Genomic DNA, 23815 nt, shown 5'->3' with positions numbered 1-23815 from the left:
AAAAATCTGGGGGCAAATGTTTATAGCAGCTTTGTTTATAATGGCTAAAAATTGTAACCAACTTTGTCCTTCAACTGATGAATGGATAAACTATATGTAGTACATCCATACCATGGAATCCTATTCAGCCACAAAAAGGAATATACTGACACACACAACACAGATGGATGTCAAATGCATCATGCTAAGTGAATGAAGCCAGGCTTAACAGGCTACACGTTGTATGATTCCATTTATATGACATTGTGGAAAAAGCAAAACTGTAGCAGACAAAGGACAGATCTGTGGTTACTAGAGGCTGGGGTGCGAAAGGAGGGCTGGCTTCAAAGAGGCAGCATGAGGGAATTTTGGGGGGTGAGAGAACTGTTCTGAATCTTGATTGTGGTGGTGGTTATGAAACTCTAGACATCTGTGAAAACTCAGAACCGTAGATCCAAACGAATAAATTTTACTCTATGTAAATAAATGAGTATGTTTTGAATAACCTGGTCCTGAAGCAAGCTTTCCCGCCCTCAAAACACTGCACCCTCAAGAAGGTGATGGCCATATCTAAGGCAGAGAAATGAGAGCCTCCTCCAAATTGTGGCTCCGCCTCCTACCCCTCGCAGGCTTCTCTCAGGCACCTGTCTACCTAGTTGCTATGCAGTCAGTGGCACAGCAGTACTCACCTACAGGCCTGAGGTGCTGATGCTGATAAAACTGTGCTATTCCAAAAATAAAAATATGGAACCAAGATATTCACTGGATAAACAATGAAGAGCTAACACAGCACGGGGTAGGGAAGTGGGAGGTGGGGAGAGAGCTTCGAGGATTGCCAAGTCTGTTTTATGAGAGGGGTATGAAGCTGAGGAATTTATACTGTCCTATAAAATGAATGGTGCAGTAACCTTTTCTACATTTAGTATGCATATTAGAGGGTAAAACTACCAATGTCATGGATATTTACCATATAGGTTAAGAGAAAAAGCAGGGTATAAAACAATGTGTATAACACGATATTTTGGTAAACAGACACAGAAGCCCATTACCAAAAGGTTAACTGTGATTATTTCTGAGTGGGAGAATTATGGATAACTTGCCTGTCTTACTTTCCTTATCTACATTTTGTAATTTTCTACAATAAACACATGGCTTTTGAAATTTTTTAAAAAACTGAAAATAACTTTTACAACAAATATATTAAAAGATCTTGGGGGAGTTCACATCATGGTGCAGCAGAATCGAATTGGACTATGACCCAGGAGGTTGCGGGTTCAATCCCTGGCCTCACTCAGTGGGTTAAGGATCTGGTGTTGCCGTGAGCTGTGGTGTGGCTCAGATCTGGCGCTGCTGTGGCTGTGGTATAGGCCGGCAGATGTAGCTCTGATTGGACCCTTAGCCTGGGAACCTCCATATGCCAAGGGTGCAGCCCTAAAAAGCAAAAAATTGGGGGGGGGGCAGGAAACTCAAGACTTAAAAATACTTAAGTTAATACTACAGTTAGTATATAATTCCTGAGCTTTCAAGCCTCAAGACAGCAGTCCATCAGAATGCTATTAAACAGAGGCAAGCAGCCCTAATTATCTAGTCCAATAACTAGACACAGGACATGGATAATTCATTATATAAAGATCTGAGAGTTGATTCTGTCTGGCTTAAGTTACACCGACATCTTATTTGTGGAAGACGCTCAAAGCATGAAAAATACCCAAGCATACAAACACAAACCCTATTATGCCAAAGACTCTACTTAAGGCAGTCTCTTGACCTATAGTTCAGAAGCACATAAATTTACCTTCTCCCCCAGGTAAATTTATAATCACCTTCCCCAAGGCAAGCTGATGATATTTGCAAAACAGTTGAATTTTACCCTTATTAAGTAGTAGTCTCTCTTGAAGCCCACACAGATAGAATTTTCACACCAGGCCATGGACTTGGGTACATCTGGTACGCTAAAGTCCCCCTGAAGAAAGAGAGCAAGAGTTCAACTGGAAAGATGTTAAAAGAAAAAAAAAAAATGACCTTCTTGTTCTTTCACCTCCATTCTGCAAAATCACCCGCACCCTCATCTGAATACAATTTTATTAGCACAAGGCCAGGAAACCATCCATAATAAAAATATATGTCACCCATGAACTGGACAAGGCATATTTGGAAGAGGAGAAAACCCACTTTGAAAGAAATTAATCTGTACAGTTGTAGAATGATGTTACTCTAGCTTCTGAAGGCCAGGAGACGTAAATGTAGACAAGTGGGCACAAGTAACACCCAGGTACTCATACTAGCAGGGCATTCTTCTAGGGAGAACTCCAAGATGGAGCTCCTGAGCTTCATGAGAACTGAACAGTAAGTCTTTCAAGCTGTGGGTCAGTTTAGCAGCAGCTCCCATCCAACCCATGGACCAGATAACAGTGGACTTTTACCTGCAATTCATGAAATTCCCTGTCTTTCCAGAAATAGAGCTGCAGCTTCTTTTTCACGGCCACACACATCCGCAACACCTCGTCACCAGTCTCTGTGTGCTGGGAAGAGACACCCAGAGCGAATGAGGATGCGCTCATGATGACTCCGTAACTGAGTGACAACTGAATTAGAGGTTTTCTACCCTGAAATGGCTACTAATCCAAACATCCTATCATACAAGGTCACACTGCCAGACAAGTTGAGCCAAAGTACACTGGCCCCAGAAAATCTCATGGATGTTCACCATTTAGAGAGGAAAACCTACATAACTGCTTCCTCCTTTTTAAAAATAAACGAGTTCCTGTCGTGGCGCAGTGGTTAACGAATCCGACTAGAAACCATGAGGTTGCGGGTTTGGTCCCTGCCCTTGCTCAGTGGGTTAAGGATCCGGCATTGCCGTGAGCTGTGCTGTAGGTTGCAGACGCGGCTCGGATCCAGCGTTGCTGTGGCCCTGGCGTAGGCTGGCGGCTACAGCTCCAATTAGACCCCTAGCCTGGGAACCTCCATATGCCGCGGGAGAGGCCCAAGAAATTGCAAAACGACAAAAATAAATAAATAAATAAATAAAAGTTTCTTGCTTATGGCTGTCAATACACTCAGGGCCAGGGACCAGTCTGTGTCAGTGAAAGCAGGCCCACTTTCAATCCGTTAAAGGAATAGGAGGACAGAAAACATCTAGGTATAAAATGGATGCACCATCAATGTAGACCCTGAGTGCTTAAAAGTGATCAAAGCTGTGTAGAGGGGTGAGGCAGATTTTGAAGAGCGCGAGGATGATGAATTGGCAAAAGTCAGGAGAAATGTCTTTCCTGAATAATGAAAACTACCTAAAAACAAAGACAACCACAGTATGTTTAGAACAAGCATCAATTTTTCTTTCTTTTCTTTTTTTTCTTTTTAGGGTCTCAACTGCAGCATGTGGAGGTTCCCAGGCTAGGAGTCAAGTCAGAGCTGCAGCTGCTGGCCTACACCACAACCACAGCAATGCCAGATCTGAGCAGCATCTGCGACCTACACCACAACTCATGGCAACGCCGGATCCTTAACCCACTGAATGAGGCCAGGGATCAAACCCGCAACTTCATGGTATCTAGACGGATTTGTTTTTGCTGTGCCATGATGGGAACTCCCAGTTACTACCTTGATTTCCCATTACTGGTTTGTCTATGCCAAGTGTTTCATCTTTGGTTAGCTATCTCCTAAAATAGGGCTCTCTGGTGCTCTAATTAGCACACACACAAGGAATGTAAATGTTTCAACTTTGGCTCACCTATTAAGGAGGAAATTTCTCTAATACAATCCAAAATCAAATATTCTCCTTGGAATCTCTGCTGAGCTTTGATATCAATGTTATTCTTCCCATTTAATGGTAGGAATGATATAGGAAAGGCTGTATCTTTTTTTTTCCTTGGCAACGCCCACAGCATGGGGAAGTTCCCAGGTCAGGGATCCAACTTGAGCCACAGCAGTAATAATGCTGAAACCTTAACCTCTAGGCCACCAAAGAACTCTAAGAAAGGCTGTTATCTATTAAACACAAAGTCAGATTTCATCTTGCCTCCACTTACCTGGAGGTCACATGTGAACAGTGATGCTCCCTTTGCCTTGGAAACTGTGGTGATTTGTTGAAATGTCAGTAGGTCGTGGACATAAATATTATTTTCTGTTTGGAAAGAGGTAAAACACCAGTTAAATGATCAAAATTTTCTAGTATAGCCACCTTCAAGACAAAGAAAAAAAACAACTGTGTAACAACCAGAAGAACCAAATGGCAAGTGTTGGTTCAAGATGTACTTTCAGCTTCATTAACAATGACTTATTCTGGTCCATCAACAGTATAAAATATTTAGGAGGTCACTTAGTCATCTAAACTTGGATATTTTGTTCCTTTAAATTTGAACTGGCTTGAAAAAAAGAGTTCTTTCACTTCTAAAGAGCACTCTCATATTCTATCTTTCTCAAGTCTGGAAACTTGTGATGCAATATTTGTACAAGGAATTCCTTTCAAAGCTATATTTATATCAGGAGACTCCAGTAAGAAAAAGGAAGTCCCCTGTGGATTTGGTACAAATTTGGCAAGGATGTCTTGTCCAACAAAGCAAGCACAATAACTTCACCTGGGCCTCCTACCTCGTTTTAGTTGTATTCCTCTCTTGCCTAGAAATTAAGCTTAAATTGATTCTACCATTTAGGTCCTGGGCTGAACAGTACAGAGCAGGAGGCAAATTTCTAGTTCTGCTGCTTGTCAAGAAAAGGCCTCACTGGCTGCTTTCCATGAAAACACGGCTTTTCAAACCAGGTCTTGAACAGTCTGGCCCTGATCCCTCACCTGTCTCTCACCCTACACCCTAAGTCTGGTCAGATCTCAGCGCCTTTGCTTAAGCCATTTCCTCTGCCTACAATGCTCTGCTGACTTTGGTCTTCCTGTTGAAATCCCAGTCATCCACTGGACGATGCTGTCCCTCCCATTACTAATATGCTACAACACTTTTTATAAATATCCACTGTATCTTATCACACTGAAACATGCTTACTTTCTGTCATTTTGGTCTTAACAATCAGAATCTAAGTTTCAAAGACAGAAACTGTGTCTCATTCAACTTGGTACCCTCGATGCCTAGGTAGGACTCAACAAATATTTGCTCAATTACTGAGTGAATGAATGAATAAAGTGACACTTCTTGGAGAACAGAGCTCAGGATTATGGGGGATGCTGTTGCCTTTATTATCTGTGTGCCCTCCTGTATCTGGTTAGGAACGCATCAGTTTCAGGGTTAAGTAACAACTATCAAAGTAACCATGAAAGGGTTAATCAGATCATAGCTTTTTTTTTTTTTTTTTTTTTTTTTTTTAAGGCCGCACAGCATAGAGAAGTTCCCCCCAGGCCAGGGACTGAATTCAACCTGCAGCTGTAGCAATACCAGATCCTTTAACCCACTGCACCAGGCCAGGGATCAATCTCATGCCTCTGCAGTGACCAAGGTGCTGCAATCAGATTCTTAACCCACTGCACCACATCAGGAACTCCTTGCTTTTGTTTTATGACACATGAAATACAAATGCAACCCCTTTTCTTACCTAACAAGCTGACCAGAATCTTAAACTGGGAAACCACATGGATCTGGAAAATAGCAAATCATTAGATTCAAACATTTCTGACAAGGTTTAGCAAATGTTCATTTTAACTACAATACTTTTTTTTTAAGAGACTAAAAGGCTAATATCAACGACAGGGATCTGACATAATTACATCAAGCACAATTTCTGCTCATGAAAGAGGATCTCAGGTACATGATAGATGGACATTGATCCCAGCATAAATGGGAGGACAGAGAATACGAGGATGAATAAATAATGCTACAAAAGTTCTAGCTGTGATAGGGTCTCATGGAAGTCAAATATTCTTCCACTGCCTACCTGCTGAATCTTTTTGGAAAAGTTCTTATTGGATTTCTCTAGTGTCACTTCAAACCTGTTGCAACCTATGGGAAAGAAACACACACTCACATTTCCAAACACAGGGATACATGTAAAAATAAATACAAGAAAAAAGCTGCTCCATGCTCTTCTCCTACATGAATTGTAAAAAAAAATTCCTGAAAAGACTTAAAGTTGGAGATATAAAACAGCCAGCTGTCTTTACTGAGGAGAGTAAGCTGCTTTCAACTCCAATTTCAGAACAGAGGGTTTCATGCACCTTCACTTGGCATTAGCAAAAAGGACCACACCACAGAAGTTTACCGAAGCTGCAAGGTACTTAAAAGGATTTTATCTTACAAAATAGTACCTTGGCAAAGTATTTCACCAAAAGAAAAAAAAAGTGGGCAAAGTAAGAGTCAAATATAGGAGCCCAAGCAATGAAACCCAGCCCAAAGCATCCTTAGCTCTAGATAGACTAACTAAATCCCAGCGGCTACCCCATGTCCTGCATCACAGGATACAGCAAACACTCAACACCATCCCCAGAGCTAAAGCAGTTTAATGTGTCTACACTTACTGCCACTCTCAGGTGATGCTACATCTGCTGACACTGTTGCAAAAAAGGGGAAGAAAGTTACAGACTATAAAAACATGTGAAGCCAGCCTTGCTGGGATGAAAAAATATTCAGCATCAAGTTACCAAAGTAGGGGAGTGGGGGAATGAGGGATAAATTAGGAGTAGGAGATTAACATGTATACACTTCTAGATATAAAATAGACAACCAACAAGGACCTACTGTGTATAGCATATGAAACTATAATCAATATTTCATAATAACCTTTAAGGGAAAGGAATGTGAAAAAGAAAAAATACACAACTGAATAACTGAATCACATGCTGTGCACTTGAAACTAATACAACATTGTAAATGAACTCTATTTTAATTTTTTTTTTTTTTCTCTTTTTACAGCCACACCTGCAGCATATGGAAGTTCCTGAGCTAGGGGTCAGATTGGAGCTGCAGCTGCAGCCTATGCCAGAGCCACAACCACACTGATCTGAGCTGCATCTGTGACCTACACCACAGCTTGCAGCAGTGCTAGATCTTTAACCCACTGAGCCAGGCCAGGGATGAAACCCATGACCTCACAGAGACAACGTTGGGTCCTTAACCCAATGAGCCACCATGGGAACTCCATCTCTATTTTAATTTAAATAAAAAGTTTCACAACTTAAATGTCCATCAACTGATGAATGGAGAAGTTCCCATTGTGGTGAAGTGGAAATAAATCCGACTAGTATCCATGAAGATGCAGGTTTGATCCCTGGCCTTGCTCAGTGGGTTGGGGATCTGGCATTGCTGTGAGTTTTGGTGGAGGCTGCAGATGCGCTCAGATCCCACATTGCTGTGGCTATGGCATAGGCCAGCAGCTACAGCTCCAATTTGACCCCTAGTCTGGGAACTTTCACATGCTGTGGATGCGGCCCTAAAAAGAAAAAAAGAAAAAAAAAAAAAACAGTGAATGGATACAGAAGATATGGTACATATGTACAATGGAATATTACTCAGTCATAAAAAGAACAAGATAATGCCATTCGCAGCAACATGGATGGAACTAGAGATTATCATACTAAGTGAAGTAAGTCAGAAAAATAAAGGCAAGTACCATATGGTATCACTTAAATGTAGAATCTAAAATATGACACAGGAATTCCCCAGTGGCTCAGCGGGTTACGGATCCAGCGTTGTCATTGCTATGGCTCAGGTTCAATCTGTGGCCCTGGAATTTTTGCATGCTGTGGGTGCAGCCAAAAGAAAAAAAAAACTTTTTTATGACACAAATGAACCTATCTACAAAATAGAAACAGACAAGGGGTTGCCAAGGGAGAGGGGGTTAGCAGAGTCATGGAGTGAGAGGTTGGGATTAGCAGATGTAAGCTATTATTCACAAAAGGGATAAAAAGACAAGGTCCTACTGTATAGCACAGACAACTATATTCAATGTCCTTTGATAAACCATAATGGAAAAGAATATTTCAAAAAAGAATGTATAGGGAGTTCCCGTTGTGGCTCAGCAACTAGTATCCATGAGGATGCGGGTTCAATCTCTGGCCTTATTCGGTGGGTTAAGGATCCAGCATTGCTGTGAGCCATGGTGTAGTTTGCAGACACAGCTCCGATCCCATGTTGCTGTGGCTGTGGTGTAGGCCGGCAGCTGCAGGACTAATTCGAGCCCTAGCCTGGGAACTTCCATATGCTGCGGGTGTGCCTATAAAAAGCAAAGGAAAAAAAAAAGAATGTACATATATGTATAACTGAATTACTCTGCTGTACAGCAGAAATTAACACATTGTAAGCCAATGATACTTCAGCTGAAAAAGTTTCAGAATGAAAAAAAGTCACCTAGGATTCAAAGGAGAATAATTATTATAATAATAACAGCAGCTACCATTAACCAAGCAATAACTGTCAGGATGTAGATTTTAAAATTTATATATATTTTCTGTAACCTAACAACCACCCAGGACGTAGATATTATTAGTCTAATTTCGCATCTGAGGGACCTGACAGGTCAAACATTTAGGGAGTAGTCAGTGAGAGGGAGCCCAGAGGCATACTCAGGGCTGACTTTTCGTAAAGCCTGTGTGCCCGCTACCTGCCTCCCAGCTCAGGGAGAGATTGTCCACAACGTTGAGCAGGCAAGTCGGTGGAGATTCTGTGAGGCAGCCATAAGGGCCAAAGCCACCAAAGCTGGCCTTACTTCCTCCATGTGTCCCTCAAAAGAGGATTGAAGACAGAGCCCCAGAGTCATGGGAGATTCAGAAACCTGCCCTGTGCTATGTCATTAATCTTCTTAAGAAAAAAAAAAAAAAAAATCAGCCACTACTGCTTCACAAAGAGTTCTGTATCTGAAAAGGACTTTATTACCACTCTGCGGTCTCAGGAATCCTTCATAATTGTAAAAGGCACTGAGGACCAAAGCTTTTCCATGGATTATAGTTATCAATGTGTACCATAGCAGAAATTAAAACTGAGAAGTTTTAAAAACATGTAATGGAGTTTCCTGGTGGCTCAGAGGTTAAGGACTCAGCATTGTCATTGCTGTGGCTCACATCACTGCTGTGATACAGGTTCGATCCCTGGCCTGCGAACTTCTACATTCTGTGGGTGTGGCTAAAAAACCCAAAAAAAATATGTATTAACTGACTTAAACATAACAGTAATAAGCTCATTACATATTAGCATAAATAATATATTTTTGAGAATAATAACTATTCTTTCAAATTTTTAAAAAAGCATTGTTTTGTACTTTTATAAATCTCTTTAATGTCTGCCTTAATAGAATACAGCTGACTTTCACATCTGCTTCTGCATTTAATCTGTTTTGATATGTTCTTTGGTTGAGCTATATGACATTTAGTTGGAAAAGGGAGGAAAATGTTAATAGGCTTTTCAGATAATTGAGGATCTTCTCTGATGCTATACCAAAACTTGACAAATGGTGTTTTTTGCAGTCTAGAATCTGAAACCCATTAGTGACCTTTTCTGTTAAGTTATAGTCCATTAGTCTATTTTACACTTTGAATGGCTCTTTTATTCATGCTTGCTTTAGAAATTTCATGAATTGGAAAACAGTGGTTCACAGAGTCAGGCAGATTTTCCAAATGTTGAATTTTGTTGCAGGATTCAAAAAAGAAAAATCACATTATTATCACCCCCAATCTTATCAGAAAAATCCTTAAGTACTGAAAGGGGGTGGATACAAGTTTTCCACAGTTCTAATTTTCTCTTGAAAGCACTAGCTTCATTGTTAGTAACAAATATTGCCAGTTTTTTTTTCTTTGAAGTGACAGGCTCTCTTTGTTCATTTTTGAGAAAACATCTACTCAACAACCAAATGGTCTGAAAAACCAGTCTGTCAGTCATTCCTTCAAGCATAAATGATGCTTCATGAGAAAAGGGGTCAGTCACATGAGTACTTTTCCCAAGAAAGCCACTGTACTTCATACCTTGCACACAGCAGAAGTGCTTAATGCACACGTGCTATTTTATCACAGAGATTACTGAAAAGAAGTGTTCCTTTTTTTTTTTTTTTAAAGTAGCACATGGAGGTTCCCAAGCTAGGGGTCGAATAAGAGCTGTAGCTGTAGGTCTACACCACAGCCACAGCCACACCAGATCTGAGCTGCATCTGCGACCTACACCAAAGCTCACGGCAAAGCCAGATCCTTAACCCACTGACAGAGGCCAGGGATCAAACCTGCGTCCTCATGAATACTAATCAGGTTCCTTACCACTGAGCCACAATGGGAACTCTGAAAAGACGTGTTCTCAAAGGTTTTAAGATACAATAAAATTAATACCTTTTTACTGCCTCTTAAGTGACACTGGTTATTTAGAAAAAAAAAAAAAAAAGCACTGTGATTACAATGCTGGGAAAAAATACGACTGCTAGTACAGTGTGGTGCCAACAAGTTTGTGGACCACTGTCTTAAACTTGAGCTAAGGGGCAGAAGTTTTATCTAACATTTTTTTTTTTTTTTTTTTTTGGCCCTGCCCAAAACACATGGAAATTCCCAGACCAGGGGTCAAACTCAAATGACAACACTGACAACACCGGATCCCTAACTGCTAGACCACCAGGGGACTCCAGTTTTAGTTACCATTACTTTCGTAGTACCATCAGAGCAATGTCAATAAATATCAGTGAAAAAAATAGTAACATTTTAGTGTGATTGTGAACTTAGTTTTGAAGTTGTGGATCCTCTGAAAGTATCTTGGGACCTCCTAGAGTTAGAACCTGTCAACTGAAGGGGGTGGGGAGGGGAGGACAACCTAAAATTTGAGAATTATGTTTCATTCTGGGGACTTGCTGAGAGGACTTAAGCCTAGGAGACCGCTCTGAGGGACTGCTCCAAAGAGGTAAAGGGGGGAGTTCCCGTTGTGGAGAAGTGGTTAACAAATCCGACTAGGAATGATGAGGTTGCGGGTTCAATCCCCGGCCTTGCTCAGCGGGTTAAGGATCCAGCGTTGCTGTGAGCTGTGGTATAGGTCAGAGATGCAGGTCGGATCCCATGTTGCTGTGGCTCCGGCGTAGGCCGGCAGCTACAGCTCCGATTCGACCCCTAGCCTGGGAACCTCCATCTGCCGAGGGAACAGCTCAATAAATGGCAAAAAGACAAAAAAAAAAAAAAAAAAGAGGTAAAGGGGAAGCCAGGATATACAGGAGTTTTAAACAACCACAACAAAAAGCCAGGTGGTCAAAGTTCAGAAGATTATTGCTATTTAAGGAAGCTGGACATCTCAAGTTAATGAATTCAGGGCTTTTCTATATATGGGAAGATGCAAGAGTCTGGGTTCACTGAAATCATCCCTTTGATATGCACCTTAACCATCCAGGGCCAGAATCCTGTTTTTCTCCATCCTGAATCCCCTCAAGGTGCACAGTCCAGAGGCTGCAGTGGCTGATGGCTTGATGGCCACAACATCCTTTGTTTATTAATTTGGTAGGTGACTTTTTTCCTGCACAAGACCATATTTTGAGAACCACTGCTCCAGGGTGAGGCATCACTAAAGTAAACATAAAGTTGTGAAGACCTTAGATGAGATGTAATCTAAATCCTCTGTTTGGAGTTCCTGTCGTGGCTCAGCAGAAACGAATCTGATTAGCATCCATGAAGTTGCGGGTTTGATCCCTGGCCTCACGCAGTGGGTTAAGGATCTGGCATTGCTGTGAGCTGTGGTGTTAGGTCTCAGACTCGGCTCAGTTCCTCATTGCTGTGGTTAGGATGTAGGCTGGCAGCTGCAGCTCCAATTCGACCCCTAGCCTGGGAACCTCCATAGGCTGCAGGTGTGGCCCTAAAAGAAGACAAATAAAATAAAATAAAAATTAAAAATTAAAAAAAATTTTTTTAAATAAAAAATAAACCCTCTGTTTAGGACATGTGTAGACTGAAGCCTAGAACCCAAAGCAGATGGCTCAGCTCAGATCAGAGTCCAGGTCCCATTGATCCCAGTCTTTCTAGGACATCTAACTACTCTATCTCTCCCTTACCCCTGCTACAGGTTCCAAAGAAAAGGCTCTATTTCAAATATATATATTGAAAAGGCTCTATTTCAAATATATATATTGTCTTTCAGGGGCCTCACTGGCAGCATATGGAAGTTTCCAGGCTAGGGGTCAATTCGGAGCCATAGCTGCTGACCTACGCCACAACCACAGCAACAACAGATCTGAGCCTTGTCTGCAACCTACTGCACTGCTCACAGGAATGCCGTATCCTTTAACCCGCTGAGCAAAGTCAGGGATCGAACCCATGTCCTCATGGATACTAGTCAGGTTCATTACTGCTAAGCCACCATGGGAACTCCTCCACTCTTATATTAAGCTATTTACGATGGAAAGTTATATACTAAGTTGAAAGCTATGAAATTTTGCTTTTTCTAATATAGCCAAATAATGACATGTGGTTCAACCTTCTCTGGCATTAACAGCCAATTTCTAAACTCTGTAGCTCCAAAGTATAATATCTAAACATATCAATTTTCCATAAAAAGAATATAGAAATAAAACTAGAAAAAGGGAGTAGACTACTCTTTTCCCCACTGAAGTATGCTCTAGTAGAATAAACTTCAAATACTTTTATTTTCCTTCATTTTTTACTGACAAAGTAACATCTGATTGAAGCTTTAGTTCTCAGTCCTTGCATCTGATCTCAACAATTCTGTAAAATACTTTATAGAAGAGGAAACTACTCACAGTCATGTGGCTGAGCAGAACTGAAGTGTGACTCAAAGCCAGGTCCTCTCTCTCCTAGTCTACCCCTCAGAAGTTAAGAAGATCTTTTAAAACCAATGCCTCCTAATTTCTTTTCCTACTACCACACCATTTACATGAGAATCTTATTCCCAATGGCAATATTTTTTATTTCTGGCATGAGTCTCCAATAAGTTAGAAGGGAAAAGACATCCAGCCCCACCTCCCAGAATGGGTGGGTGGGTGGGGAGAGTAAAGGAATAGAGTCTTAAAAAAAAATGAAAACCCTGGAGATTCTCACAAGTTTCTCCCACTTTCCCACTGCACTACCACCAATCATTCTTTTAATGGTCTAGGAATAACCACTGATTTCACAGTTGTATACCAGCCAACTATCTTTTTCCTTTTTATGAACAGTGAGCCACTTCTTACTTGGTTCTGGAAAGATGCCACTTACCAACATCCTTCCGAATCCTATAGAGAAGAAGATGACCTTGTTTCGTTCCAACAAGCAGCCATTCCTCTGCAAAGAAAAGGTCAATGAGCTTTAGTTAAGATCCTATTTCTTTAGCTGGGGCTTACAATCAGAAACCAAAGGGTTGAGGAAATGAGTTGCTTTGGACAGTAGGTGTTTTGCAAAACTAAGGGATGTTTATATTCAAGAAATATTTGAGAATCAGCCAAATGAAAAAATATATATTGAACTAGACGAGACATATCAGAGAGTGGAAAATGTCCCTGGCATCACTGTTTCAAAACAAATGGAAGAAAAAAATGATGGAAGTTTATAAAATCATAAAATGGGTAGTATAAACATAAAACTAGGCATCTAATCTCAGAAGTAACAGCTAAAAGGCATCCTTTGAAGGTTTAATGATTTTACTGTAAGAAAAATAAGAAATGCCGTAGCATATTAAGCTTACAGAATGCATTATCTCAAAAGATGGTCTAACATGGAGAATAAACTTGTGGTTGCCAAAGGGAGGAAGAGGGAGTGGGATGGACAGGGAGTTTGGGGTTAGTAGATGTAAACTATTGCATTTGGAATGGATAAGCAATGAGATCCTGCTGTTCAGCATAGGGAACTATATCCAGTCGCTTGTGATGGAACATGATGGGGGATAATGTGAGAAAAAGAATGTCTATATATGTATAACTGGGTGAAATATGTATATAGGTGAAACTGACAGAACATTGTTAATCAACTATAACAAAAATTTTTTTAAAAAAGACGGTCTAACAGGTTAATAAATGTTGACAAAGATGTGAAGAAACTGGAACCCTCCTCACACATTGTTGACAGGAATATAAAGTGGTGCAGCACTTTGAAAAATGGTCTGACAGTTTCATAAAAGATTAAACACAAGTTACCATATGACCTAGCAATGCCATCCCATGGGCATACACACTAGAAATGAAAACATAAGTCCACACAAAAACCTGTATATAAACGTTTACAGCTGTATTATGCACAATAGCCAAAAGATGAAAACAACCCAAATATCCATCAATTGACAAATGGATAAACAAAATGTGGCATATTCATACAATGGAATATTAGCCATAGAAGCAATGAAGTGCTGATATATGCTACAATAGGGATAGAACTGACAACATTATGCTAAATAAAAGAAGCTACCTACAGCTTCTATTATTATTCTATTACAGCATGATTCTAATATATGCATGATTCTATTATATGAAAAGTCCAAAAGAGACAAATCTAGAGACAGAAAGATTAGTAACTGCCTAAGGCTGGTAGGCCTTTAGGGTAATGAAAATGTCCTAAAATTGACTGGGTCATACTTGCACAACTCTATGAATGTACTGAAAACCACCGAATTGTACACCTTAAATGGGTGTATTTTAAGGTACATGAATTACATCTCAATAAAGCTCTTATTAAAAAAAAAAAGGGGGATGTTCTAGGCTAGTGGTTCTTAAACTTCAGTGTGTACCACAATTTTCCCAGGATCTGTTAAAACAGATTGCTAGTCCTTGCCCTGGGTTTCTGATTCAGGAGGTGTGGAAGTGGGCCTGTGAATCTGCATTTTAACAAGCCCCCAAGTGATGTCGATGCTGTTTGTTCAGGGACAGCATTTTGGGAGACACTGGTCTGTGCTAAAAGTAAAAAAGGCTCTGAAAGAACTTAAATAATTATCCTGACAGATTTACATTAAATCATTAAGGGATGTTAAGCATGTTCAGATACTTCCTCAGCCTTTTGATGCTGGGACATAATGGTCACTCATTCCCTTCATAAACCCTTGATCCTCTGTGAAATGTTGGAAGAATGGCATAAAGAGATAAACTCTATTGAGCATGCATTGTGTTCCAGGAAAGAGCTAAGGACTTATCATGTTATAGCAACTATCCTTTGAAGTATGTCCTTTTCTTAGACCCCCATTTTACAGAAGAGGAAGTTGAGGCCTAAGGGATAAAAAACTGGTCCAGAGTCACTTAAATGGTAAGATGTGTAGCAGAGTCAGGACTCCAACCCCAATCTGTCTGACCCTTAGGCACATACTTTCTTGCACTTACTAGGGTATCTTGTCTCAAAAGACCAGGTGTTGGCCTGGGGCTGTCTGAAAGGCAATGATTATGCTTATCATAACAAGTCAGGAGCCACATCAGGAACATTTCTCCAAGTTGATGTCCTTAATCTTCCAGAAAAAGACAGTGACTCTGTCTTTTGTGTTTTAAAGTAAAGGCAGGACTCGGAAAGTAAGACCCAGTGAGCTCTCAATGACCTAAGTGGAAATCAGAAATAACACTAGCTCTGAGAGAACACTGGAGATTTATGTTGGAACAGGACATGGGGGGAAAAAAGCATTTAGCTCACAATGCTTACTTTGCAAAAGATATTATGTTTAGAACTTACAGTTATCACTGTATTGAGTAATTGATCCTATTCAATTTTTTGAAGACCCACTGATATTTCAGATATAAATAAAATGAAGTTGAAATTTTTTAAAAGATTTCATTTGTGACATACATAAACGTCTACAGCAAAAAGGCCAACACAATGTTCACCATCTTCCCCATTCCTCCCTCTCTACTCTGACCCCAAGCCCCTGCCAGTTTCTGTCTTTCTTTACCTCTTTCAACAGCCCCAGCTCCCACCCAGGTCTGCAAGGCCAATCAATTCTACTGCTCAAGGAACCCAGCACCAGCTCTCTCTGGGGACAGGCCTAGGCTGGTCTCACTCTGTGTCCTTCCATGTTTGCTATCAGTTAACTTAGAGCATATCTTTGATGCTGTCACACTGGGGCCTAAAAAATCCTCATGAAGCTGCACTACCAAAATATGAAACCAAACTCCTAAGTACGACTTCAAGAGTCTTTTCATTTTTATTGAAATGTTTATTTGCCAATAGACATTTCTTATCAAATGTCTACTCTATTGATCATAAAAAGGAATCAGATAAATTTGCTTAATTTTTTTTTTCTTTTTAGGGCCGCACCTACAGCTTATGGAAGTTCCCGGGCTAGGGGTTGAATCAGAACTGCAGCAGCTGCCGGCCTACGCCACAGCCCTGGCAATGCCAGACCCAAGCCACATGTGGGACCTACGCCGCAGTTTGTGGCAATGCTGGATCTTTAACCTCCTAAGGGAGACCAGGGATCAAACCCCCAACCTCATGAATACTAGTCAGATTCTTAACCCCCTGAGCCACAACAAGAATTCCTGCTGAAATATTTTTTAAAAATTGTTAACTGAAATTTTATTTGACCCTTCTCGAGCATTCATCTGGAGATGCAGAGGAAAATGCACTTACTATTCCTGCCAATTATAACAACTCTCTTTTAACTAGTAAAAGTGACAGGGATAAAGTAGGCACAGGTGGTTGCAGAAGTCCCAATAGGGGATCATAGATAAAGAGGGTAACCTGGGGGATGTTGGGAGACCACTGTATGTTCAAGAAAGCCATCAGAATAAGGCAGGCTTGCTTAACTAGTAGAGGTGCAAGAACTGCCTCAGGTCTTTGGGTTGGGGATGGGATGAGGCCTGCATTCAGATTCAGACCAAGGGCAAGAGTTTGAAGACCGCCCTTCAGCTGATTCGAATACACACCTTACCAGATACTAAGGAGGAGCTACTACTCTGGAAAGGAAGAGATGGGCTTTTCCAACCCCCACGCCCCTTGGTTAATAAAACTGTGGCCCACAGGATCCTCAGGCAGATCCTGCCTGCTTGCATCTCTAACAAGCGTCCTATCCTAATAAATCTGTTTCTTACCTATCACTATCTCTCGCTGAATTCCTTCTGCGTGGAGGCATAAAGAACCTGAACCTTAGTGAGTCCAGACATAGGATGAGTAACTCGAATTTAAAACTGTGGGTTTAAGTCCCAGTCTGGCTTTAGGTTGGGTTCGAGTTCTGGCACATGGGTTCAAGTCCCAATCTGTGTTCTGGCTAGGTTCAGGCCTTTAGTGTTGTCAGTTTCAAAAGCACCACACACACATACTCATTTCTAATCCTCAAACTCATAAAGAAAAATATTGCATCACCCAGACTTTGAATAATAACAGAACTTTGAAGAGGCTTGATTTGGTTACAAAAGCCAGTGGGGGCTCAGGTGTCATAGGCTGGGCATGCTCTATGACATGTCATCATATAACACAGCTGAGCATGAAAAACAGAAAACGAGACGCCTGTAGAGCAGGCAGAGCATGGGGTCGACAGTCCCTTCTGAGACTCAATCCTGCACATCAGAAAGTCAAACAAACTATACAAATGGGTAATACACACGAAAAACAAAGGCAAGTCAGCCCTAGAAAACTTTTGAAGGTCTAATCCTGAGCCACAAGGTTGAACTTGATTCCTCCTGGGAAGAAAGGCAGAGCCCTCTTCCTCACAATTACCTTAATGAGGCTCCATCCAACACTGCAAGCCACTCCCAACTCAAGTGACAAACAACCACTGCTGAACATGGCAGGGAGTACAGAGAGGAACAGGACAGTGGTCACTTCATTTCTCTGGGTCATAGGGCAAAGTACAGTGTTTCTCAAAGCATGAGCCCCTTATAACCACTATGGAAAACAGTATGGAGGTACCTCAGAAAACTACATATAGAACTACCACATGATCCAACAATTCCACTCCTGGGCATATATCCAGACAAAACTTTCATTCAAAAAGATACATGCATCCCTATGTTCACTGCAGCCAAGACATGGAAACAACCTAAGTGTCCATTGACAGATGAATGGATTAAGAACATGTGGTACATATACACAATGGAGTATCACTCAGCCATAAAAAAGAACAAAATAATGCCATTTGCAGCAATATGGATGGAACTAGAGCTACTTGTACTACTAAATGAAGTCAGAAAGAGAAAGACAAATACCATATGATACCACTTGTATATGGAATCTAATACATGGCACAAATGAACCTATCTACAGAAAAGAAACAAACTCAAAGACATGGAGAACAGACTTGTGGCTGCCAAGAGGAAGGGGGAGTGAATGGGATGGACTGAGAGTTTGGCGTTAGTTGACGCAAACTATTGCATTTGGAGTGGATAACCAATAAGATTCTGCTGTACAGCACAGGGAACTATATCCAATCACTTATGACGGAACATGATAGAAGATAATATGAGAAAAAGAATGTATAGATGTATAACTGGATCACTTTGCTGTAGAGCAGAAATAGAACACTAAATAAACTAAAATAAATTTTTTTAAAAAAAGCATCAGCCCTTGAGTAGCTGCACCAGAATCACTTGGACTTATTAAAAATGTACATCTGGGAGTTCCATGGTGGCTTTAGCAGGCAAGGGATCCAGCATTGTCACTGCTGTGGCTCAAGCTGCTGCTGTGGCATGGGTTCAGTCCCTGGGCTGGGAAACTTTGGTATGCTGAGGGAGCAGCCAAAAAAAAAAAAAAAAAAAAAAAAAAAAAAAAAAAAAAAATGAGCACATTCCTGAGCCCTGCTCCCAGAGATTCTGTTGCAATGATTCTGTGGTGGTGCCCTGAAATCTGCATTTTTTTAATTTTAATTTTGTAATTACATGAGACATTTACCTAGTTCCAAAGCTAAAACTAAGAGAAGTCCATCCTTGTCTAGTCCACCCTGGTCTCTTCCTTCTGCCATAGGTAACCCCTTAATCATTTTTATTTTTTCATTGGTTCTTTGGAAAATATAATTTAAAATGATTATGTACACATACATACTGATACACACACACACATCCTTACCTTTTTTGTAGGCTCAGAATATATATTAAAGTTTGAGAACCAGGTACTAGAATCAGATGTAATTTGCTGAATATGTCACCTTGGAAAAACTATGTAACTTCTCAGGTTCTTCCTCTACAAAATGGAATTATTATTTCATAACTGCTTAATACAGATTAAAACCCAATAATGGAAGCCATTACTACTAATTAATTAAGCAAATATTTAGTAAGTATCCATTATGAGTCAGGAACTGTTCTAAGCAATGCACATAAAGCTACAAAGAAAACAAAGTTACTGCTCTGAAAGAATTTATATTCTAATATGGAGAGGGATAATAATAACATACAGCATTGGGGGCAATCCATAAGATAAGGCTGAGTAAAAGAGTAGCACAATGGTGGATGAGGCAGTCTCTTTGATATAGAATAGTTAGGGAAGGTCTTATGTGACATTTCAACAGAGACCAGAATGAACGAAGGAATGAGCCATATAATATCTAGGACAAGCGAGTACCAGGCAGAGGAGACAGCAAGTGCAAAGACCCTGACCTAGTTACGTGCTTTGTGTGCTCATGGAACAAGGAAGACCTTGTGACTGGTACCAGAAAGAAGCAAGGGGTAAGACCATAGGAGATACAGTCAGGGAAGTAACCAGAGGCCTGAACATGATGGGCACTGCCAGTCATGGTAAGGACTCTGGAACTTATTCTAGTTGTGACATGAAGCTACTAGAGGGTTTTGAGCAGAGGAGAGATGTGTCTAGATTGAGTTTTCAAAGGATCACTCTACCTCTCTGTGGATAAAATACTGCAAATGGCACAATGGCAAACCCAGGGTCATCGGTCAGAACACTACTACAGTAATCACATGACAGAGAACAGTGCCTTCATCAACAATGGTAACAGCAGAGATAGAGAGAAGTGATGGGCTTATAGGTTTTTATTTGTTTGTTTTTTGGCTGTGCCTTCAGCATTCAGAAGTTCCCAGACCAGGGATTCAAGCCACAACAATGACAATGCCAGGCCCTTAACCTGCTGAGCCACTAGGAAACTTGGAGATTGAAGAATTTTTCAGGAGGTGGCGCAGACAAGATTTGTTGATGTACTGGATGTGGTGTATAAGAGAGTAACAGAAGAATAATTCCAAGGAGCAAAATAGAAATACCATTTGCGAAGATGTGGGATACAGGAGGACAGGCATGTTTTGACATCAACAACTGTGCTGGCCCATGCTACCAGATATCCAAATGAAGATGCTGAAGGGGTAGCCCAAAACCTACCACAGCATCCTGGTAGGCAATGGGCATTTCTCCTGTAGACTGGAGATCAAGACCAAAAGCTATCTACAATTTCAAAACTGTGTTTTCAGAAAGCACAAGTACAGGGAATCTTTACTGTGACAAAGTGGAGTTGGTGAGACTGAAGCATGTGTCCTACTAGTCTCACAGGGTATCAAAGTCAAGGATTCTGACAAGCTAAGTAAAGTGTGGTAAGCTGCTGCATCCATCCTCTTTATTTTTTTTCTATTTATTTATTTTTTTTATTTTTTTATTTTTTTTTATTTTTTTGTCTTTTTGCCATTTCTTGGACCGCTCCTGCAGCATATGGAAGTTCCCAAGCTAGGGGTCTAACTGGAGCTATAGCTGCCAGCCTACGCCTAGGCCAGAGCCACAGCAACGCCAGATCCAAGCCGCGTCTGCAACCTACACCACAGCTCATGGCAATGCCGGACTGTTAACACACTGAGCAAGGGCAGGGATCGAACCAGCAACTTCATGGTTCCTAGCTGGATTCATTAACCACTGCCCCACGACGGGAACTCCTTATTTATTTTTTTGACTGAACCTGCAACATGCAGAAGTTCTCCAGCCAGGAATCAAACCCATGCCACAGCAGCGACCCAAGCCACTGCAGTGACAATAGTGGATCCTTAATCCACTGAGCCACATGGCACTCCCTGCATCCATCTTTTTTACATCCTAGTCTGAATAGAATATCCCACCCTCCATCTTCCCATATTAGGCAGCATATGTCTCTAGAATCATTTATCTTGTAATCTGTTCATATTTGTCTGCCACTGTGTGTCTTGGAAGCACTGGCACTGTTTCTTATTCATCCTTGTCTTCCAGTCCCTAGCATAGAGACTGGTCCATGCAGGTACTTAACACATACTTGACGATGAGACAGGAGAATGAGCTTCTTTGTGCTGAGTGTCAGGTCTTTAATTTTTTCAATTTCTTTTTTTCTCTTCTATTTATTTTTAACTTTTACTGAGAGCATTTAATAACTGAAAATGAGATGGGTTTTTTATTGTTTTGTTTGTGTTTTTGTCTTTTTAGGGCGGCAGCCGCTTCATGTGGAAGTTCCCAGGCTAGGGGTCAAATCAGAGTTGCAGCTGTTGGCCTATGCCACAGCCACAGCCAACACCAGATCAGAGCTGCATCTGCAACTTTCACCCTAGTTCATGGCAATGCCATTTCCCTGACCCACTGAGCAAGGCCAGGAATCAAATCCACGCCCTCATGGATACTAGTCAAGTTTGTTACTGCTGAGCCACAATAGGAACTCTGAGGTTTTCTTGAAAAAACTGGAGGAAGCAGGATTCTCTCCTAACCCAAACAGCTAGGACAGTTTGCTGTAGAGGTGTGACTTTCAAGAGGCCCAGGGCTAAACAGTAAGGTCCTACTGTATAGTATAGAGAACCTGATAAACCATAATGGAAAAGAATATGAAAAAGAATGTGTGTGTGTGTATGCATAACTGAATTACTTTGCTGTACAGCAGAAATTATCACAACATCGTAAATCAAATATATTCAATAAAATAAATTAAAAAAAAAAAAGAGGCCCAGGGCTGCTAAAGGCAAGAGGGCACATATTAGCAAAATGTGGTAAAAGCACCTTACTGAAGAGGATATGAGAACTCTGACTGGGTGGCACTGCCTATAGATAATGAATAGGATGCGGCTACCACCAAGATTCCACCAGACCCATCCACAGGTACCTAGCTTAGCATAAGATTTAAGGATTCTGAGCCACCTTTTTATGGCCCTTGATTTCTAGGATCTATCTATACATTAACAGGAAAGATGGAAGTTCCTTCTCTTTGGTCTTCGGTTATCAGACACAAACACTCATAGATAGGAGCATAAAGTTCATAGTCAAGAGTCAAGGTTTATTTCAGAAATCAATTGAAATTCTGGAGCATTGCAAGTGAAAAGATGCTGACCCTGCTTTCTGCACTGGCCAATTCCAAGAGGATCATGCAAGCTTTTGTGGGTTAGATTTCATGACATCCTGGAACCCACAAGGGTTGGATAACCTGGGCACTTTGACACTAAAGCAATCAACCACTTGGTTAGATTAAGAGTGGAGAGTAGTAAGTTAGCTACAGGAATGTAAACTAAGCGATGAGTGATCACTAGGGGAAAAAGGCATACGTGTTAACTTATTCAATGCAAAAAACCGCCACTAAAACCAAAAAAAAACCACAAAACAATGTTGTCTTTCACCTGGAAAACACAAAAATCCGGACAAGTTCAAGCCCATGGCAGGCGGAGAACTTCCCACTGCTTTGTCCTCCCCAATTAAAGACTTCTTAGGGATCGAAATGAGCCAAAGCTGAGTACAATCAATAAGGAAACCTCCACCTCCAACCCTATACCGAGAGCAAGAGCATGTGAACGTCCCTAAAATACGTGGATCCCCGGCGACCACCCAAATAGCTCCACGACCCTCGTCAACAGTGCTTTGCCCTCCCCCTAACCCAGGCCCCTCTCGGACGGCGTCAGACCGGAGTCCACACAGCCAGTCGCCCGTCCACTTCCCTAGCCTCGTGAAAGGTCCGGCGCTGACCCCTTGGCTCACCCCAGGCAGCCAGACAGTCAATTTGCAGAGGCAGTTTTTCTAGGATCGGAACCGGCTCGAAGGCGTCGTGCATGGCGGCGAGCGAAATCGCCTCCGCGGTCTCACCCGCACTGTTCGGGGTCGGAACGAGGCCAAGAGAAGAGACAGGACCCCTGTTACTGGCCCGTAGACAACAGAGCCATCATCAACACCGGACTTCCTGTAGAGTGAAGCCCTCCCCTTCCGCAGTTGAAGCCCCGCCCCTTCCTCCCCGGCTTCCGGTGCAAACTCGAGGAATGCCCTGGTATCTGCGTCCTTTTTCACTCAGGAACAAGCTTCTCCATTGTGGAGCCTGAGTTAGCCATGGACTTAACGAGGAGGAAAGAGGATCTTAATATTAGAAATGTATAAGGCAGCATACTATGGTGAAAAATTCAGGCTTTGGTTATCAGACCTAGATGGGAGATCTGCCATTTAGGAAATTAGCTAAGTAGCTGTAATGTTTAAGAAACTTAATCTCCATGGGAGTTCCCTTCTTGGCTCAGCGATGAATGAATCCAACTAGGATCCATGAGGATGCAGGTTCCAGCCCTGGACTGGCTCAGTAGGTTAAGGATCTGGCCTTGTGGTGAGCTGGGCTGTAGGTTGCAAATGCTACTGAGATCTGGCATTGCTGTGGCTGTGGGATAGGCTGGCAGCTACAGCGCCAATTCAACCCCTAGCTGGTAACTTTCATATGCTCCAACTGCAGCCCTTAAAAAAAAAAAAAGAAAGAAAGAAACTTAATCTCCAGAAACCTTAGTTTTCTTTTCTGCAAAATGATGGTAGTTTGCATACCTCCTAGCCTTTTGAGCGATTAGCAATGCCTGACACTCTAAGCACCCAGTAATTGGTAGTTTTAATATTACCTTATAAGCCCAAATAGTTTAAGTACTTTACCCATATATTTTAAAGATTGTTCTAAAAGTGTGGTCCCTAGACCAGCAGCATCAGCTTCAACTGCGAACTTGTTAGAAAGGCAGTCTCATTCTCAAAAACTGGAGTAGGGGCGAGGAGGCGGTGTCCAGCAGCCTATTATTTAATAAGTACCCAAGGTGAATCCATGAAGGTTAAAGTTTGAGAACAAATGCAAGAATGATCTGTCATCTGGCAGTTTACCCA

The 23815-nt window shown here is 41.4% G+C and overlaps 1 protein-coding gene across 7 annotated transcripts in view; it reads right to left on the bottom strand.

The window, feature by feature from the left end:
* Window positions 1-22896, bottom strand: part of VPS39 (VPS39, HOPS complex subunit) — a 54423-nt gene extending 31527 nt beyond the window's left edge. For 2 of the 7 annotated variants that reach the window (XM_013993126.2, XM_013993128.2), the window contains exons 1-8: window positions 22676-22896; window positions 13079-13144; window positions 6440-6472; window positions 5860-5924; window positions 5521-5563; window positions 4011-4105; window positions 2403-2501; window positions 1850-1942 (exon numbers count right to left, since the gene is read on the bottom strand). In XM_013993126.2, coding sequence (XP_013848580.2) covers window positions 1850-1942; window positions 2403-2501; window positions 4011-4105; window positions 5521-5563; window positions 5860-5924; window positions 6440-6472; window positions 13079-13144; window positions 22676-22748 — 567 coding nt within the window. In that variant the 5' untranslated portion in view covers window positions 22749-22896. The remainder of the gene's footprint in view (window positions 1-1849; window positions 1943-2402; window positions 2502-4010; window positions 4106-5520; window positions 5564-5859; window positions 5925-6439; window positions 6473-13078; window positions 13145-22675) is intronic. The other 5 variants (XM_013993127.2, XM_005659713.3, XM_021097283.1 and 2 more) reach the window with 4 other exon arrangements.

The sequence above is a fragment of the Sus scrofa genome, chromosome 1 (genome assembly GCF_000003025.6).
Source record: "Sus scrofa isolate TJ Tabasco breed Duroc chromosome 1, Sscrofa11.1, whole genome shotgun sequence".
NCBI classification, from domain to species: Eukaryota; Metazoa; Chordata; class Mammalia; order Artiodactyla; family Suidae; genus Sus; species Sus scrofa.
The sequence above is the reverse complement of the archived record's forward strand: the minus strand, read 5'-3'. Positions and strand labels throughout refer to the sequence as shown.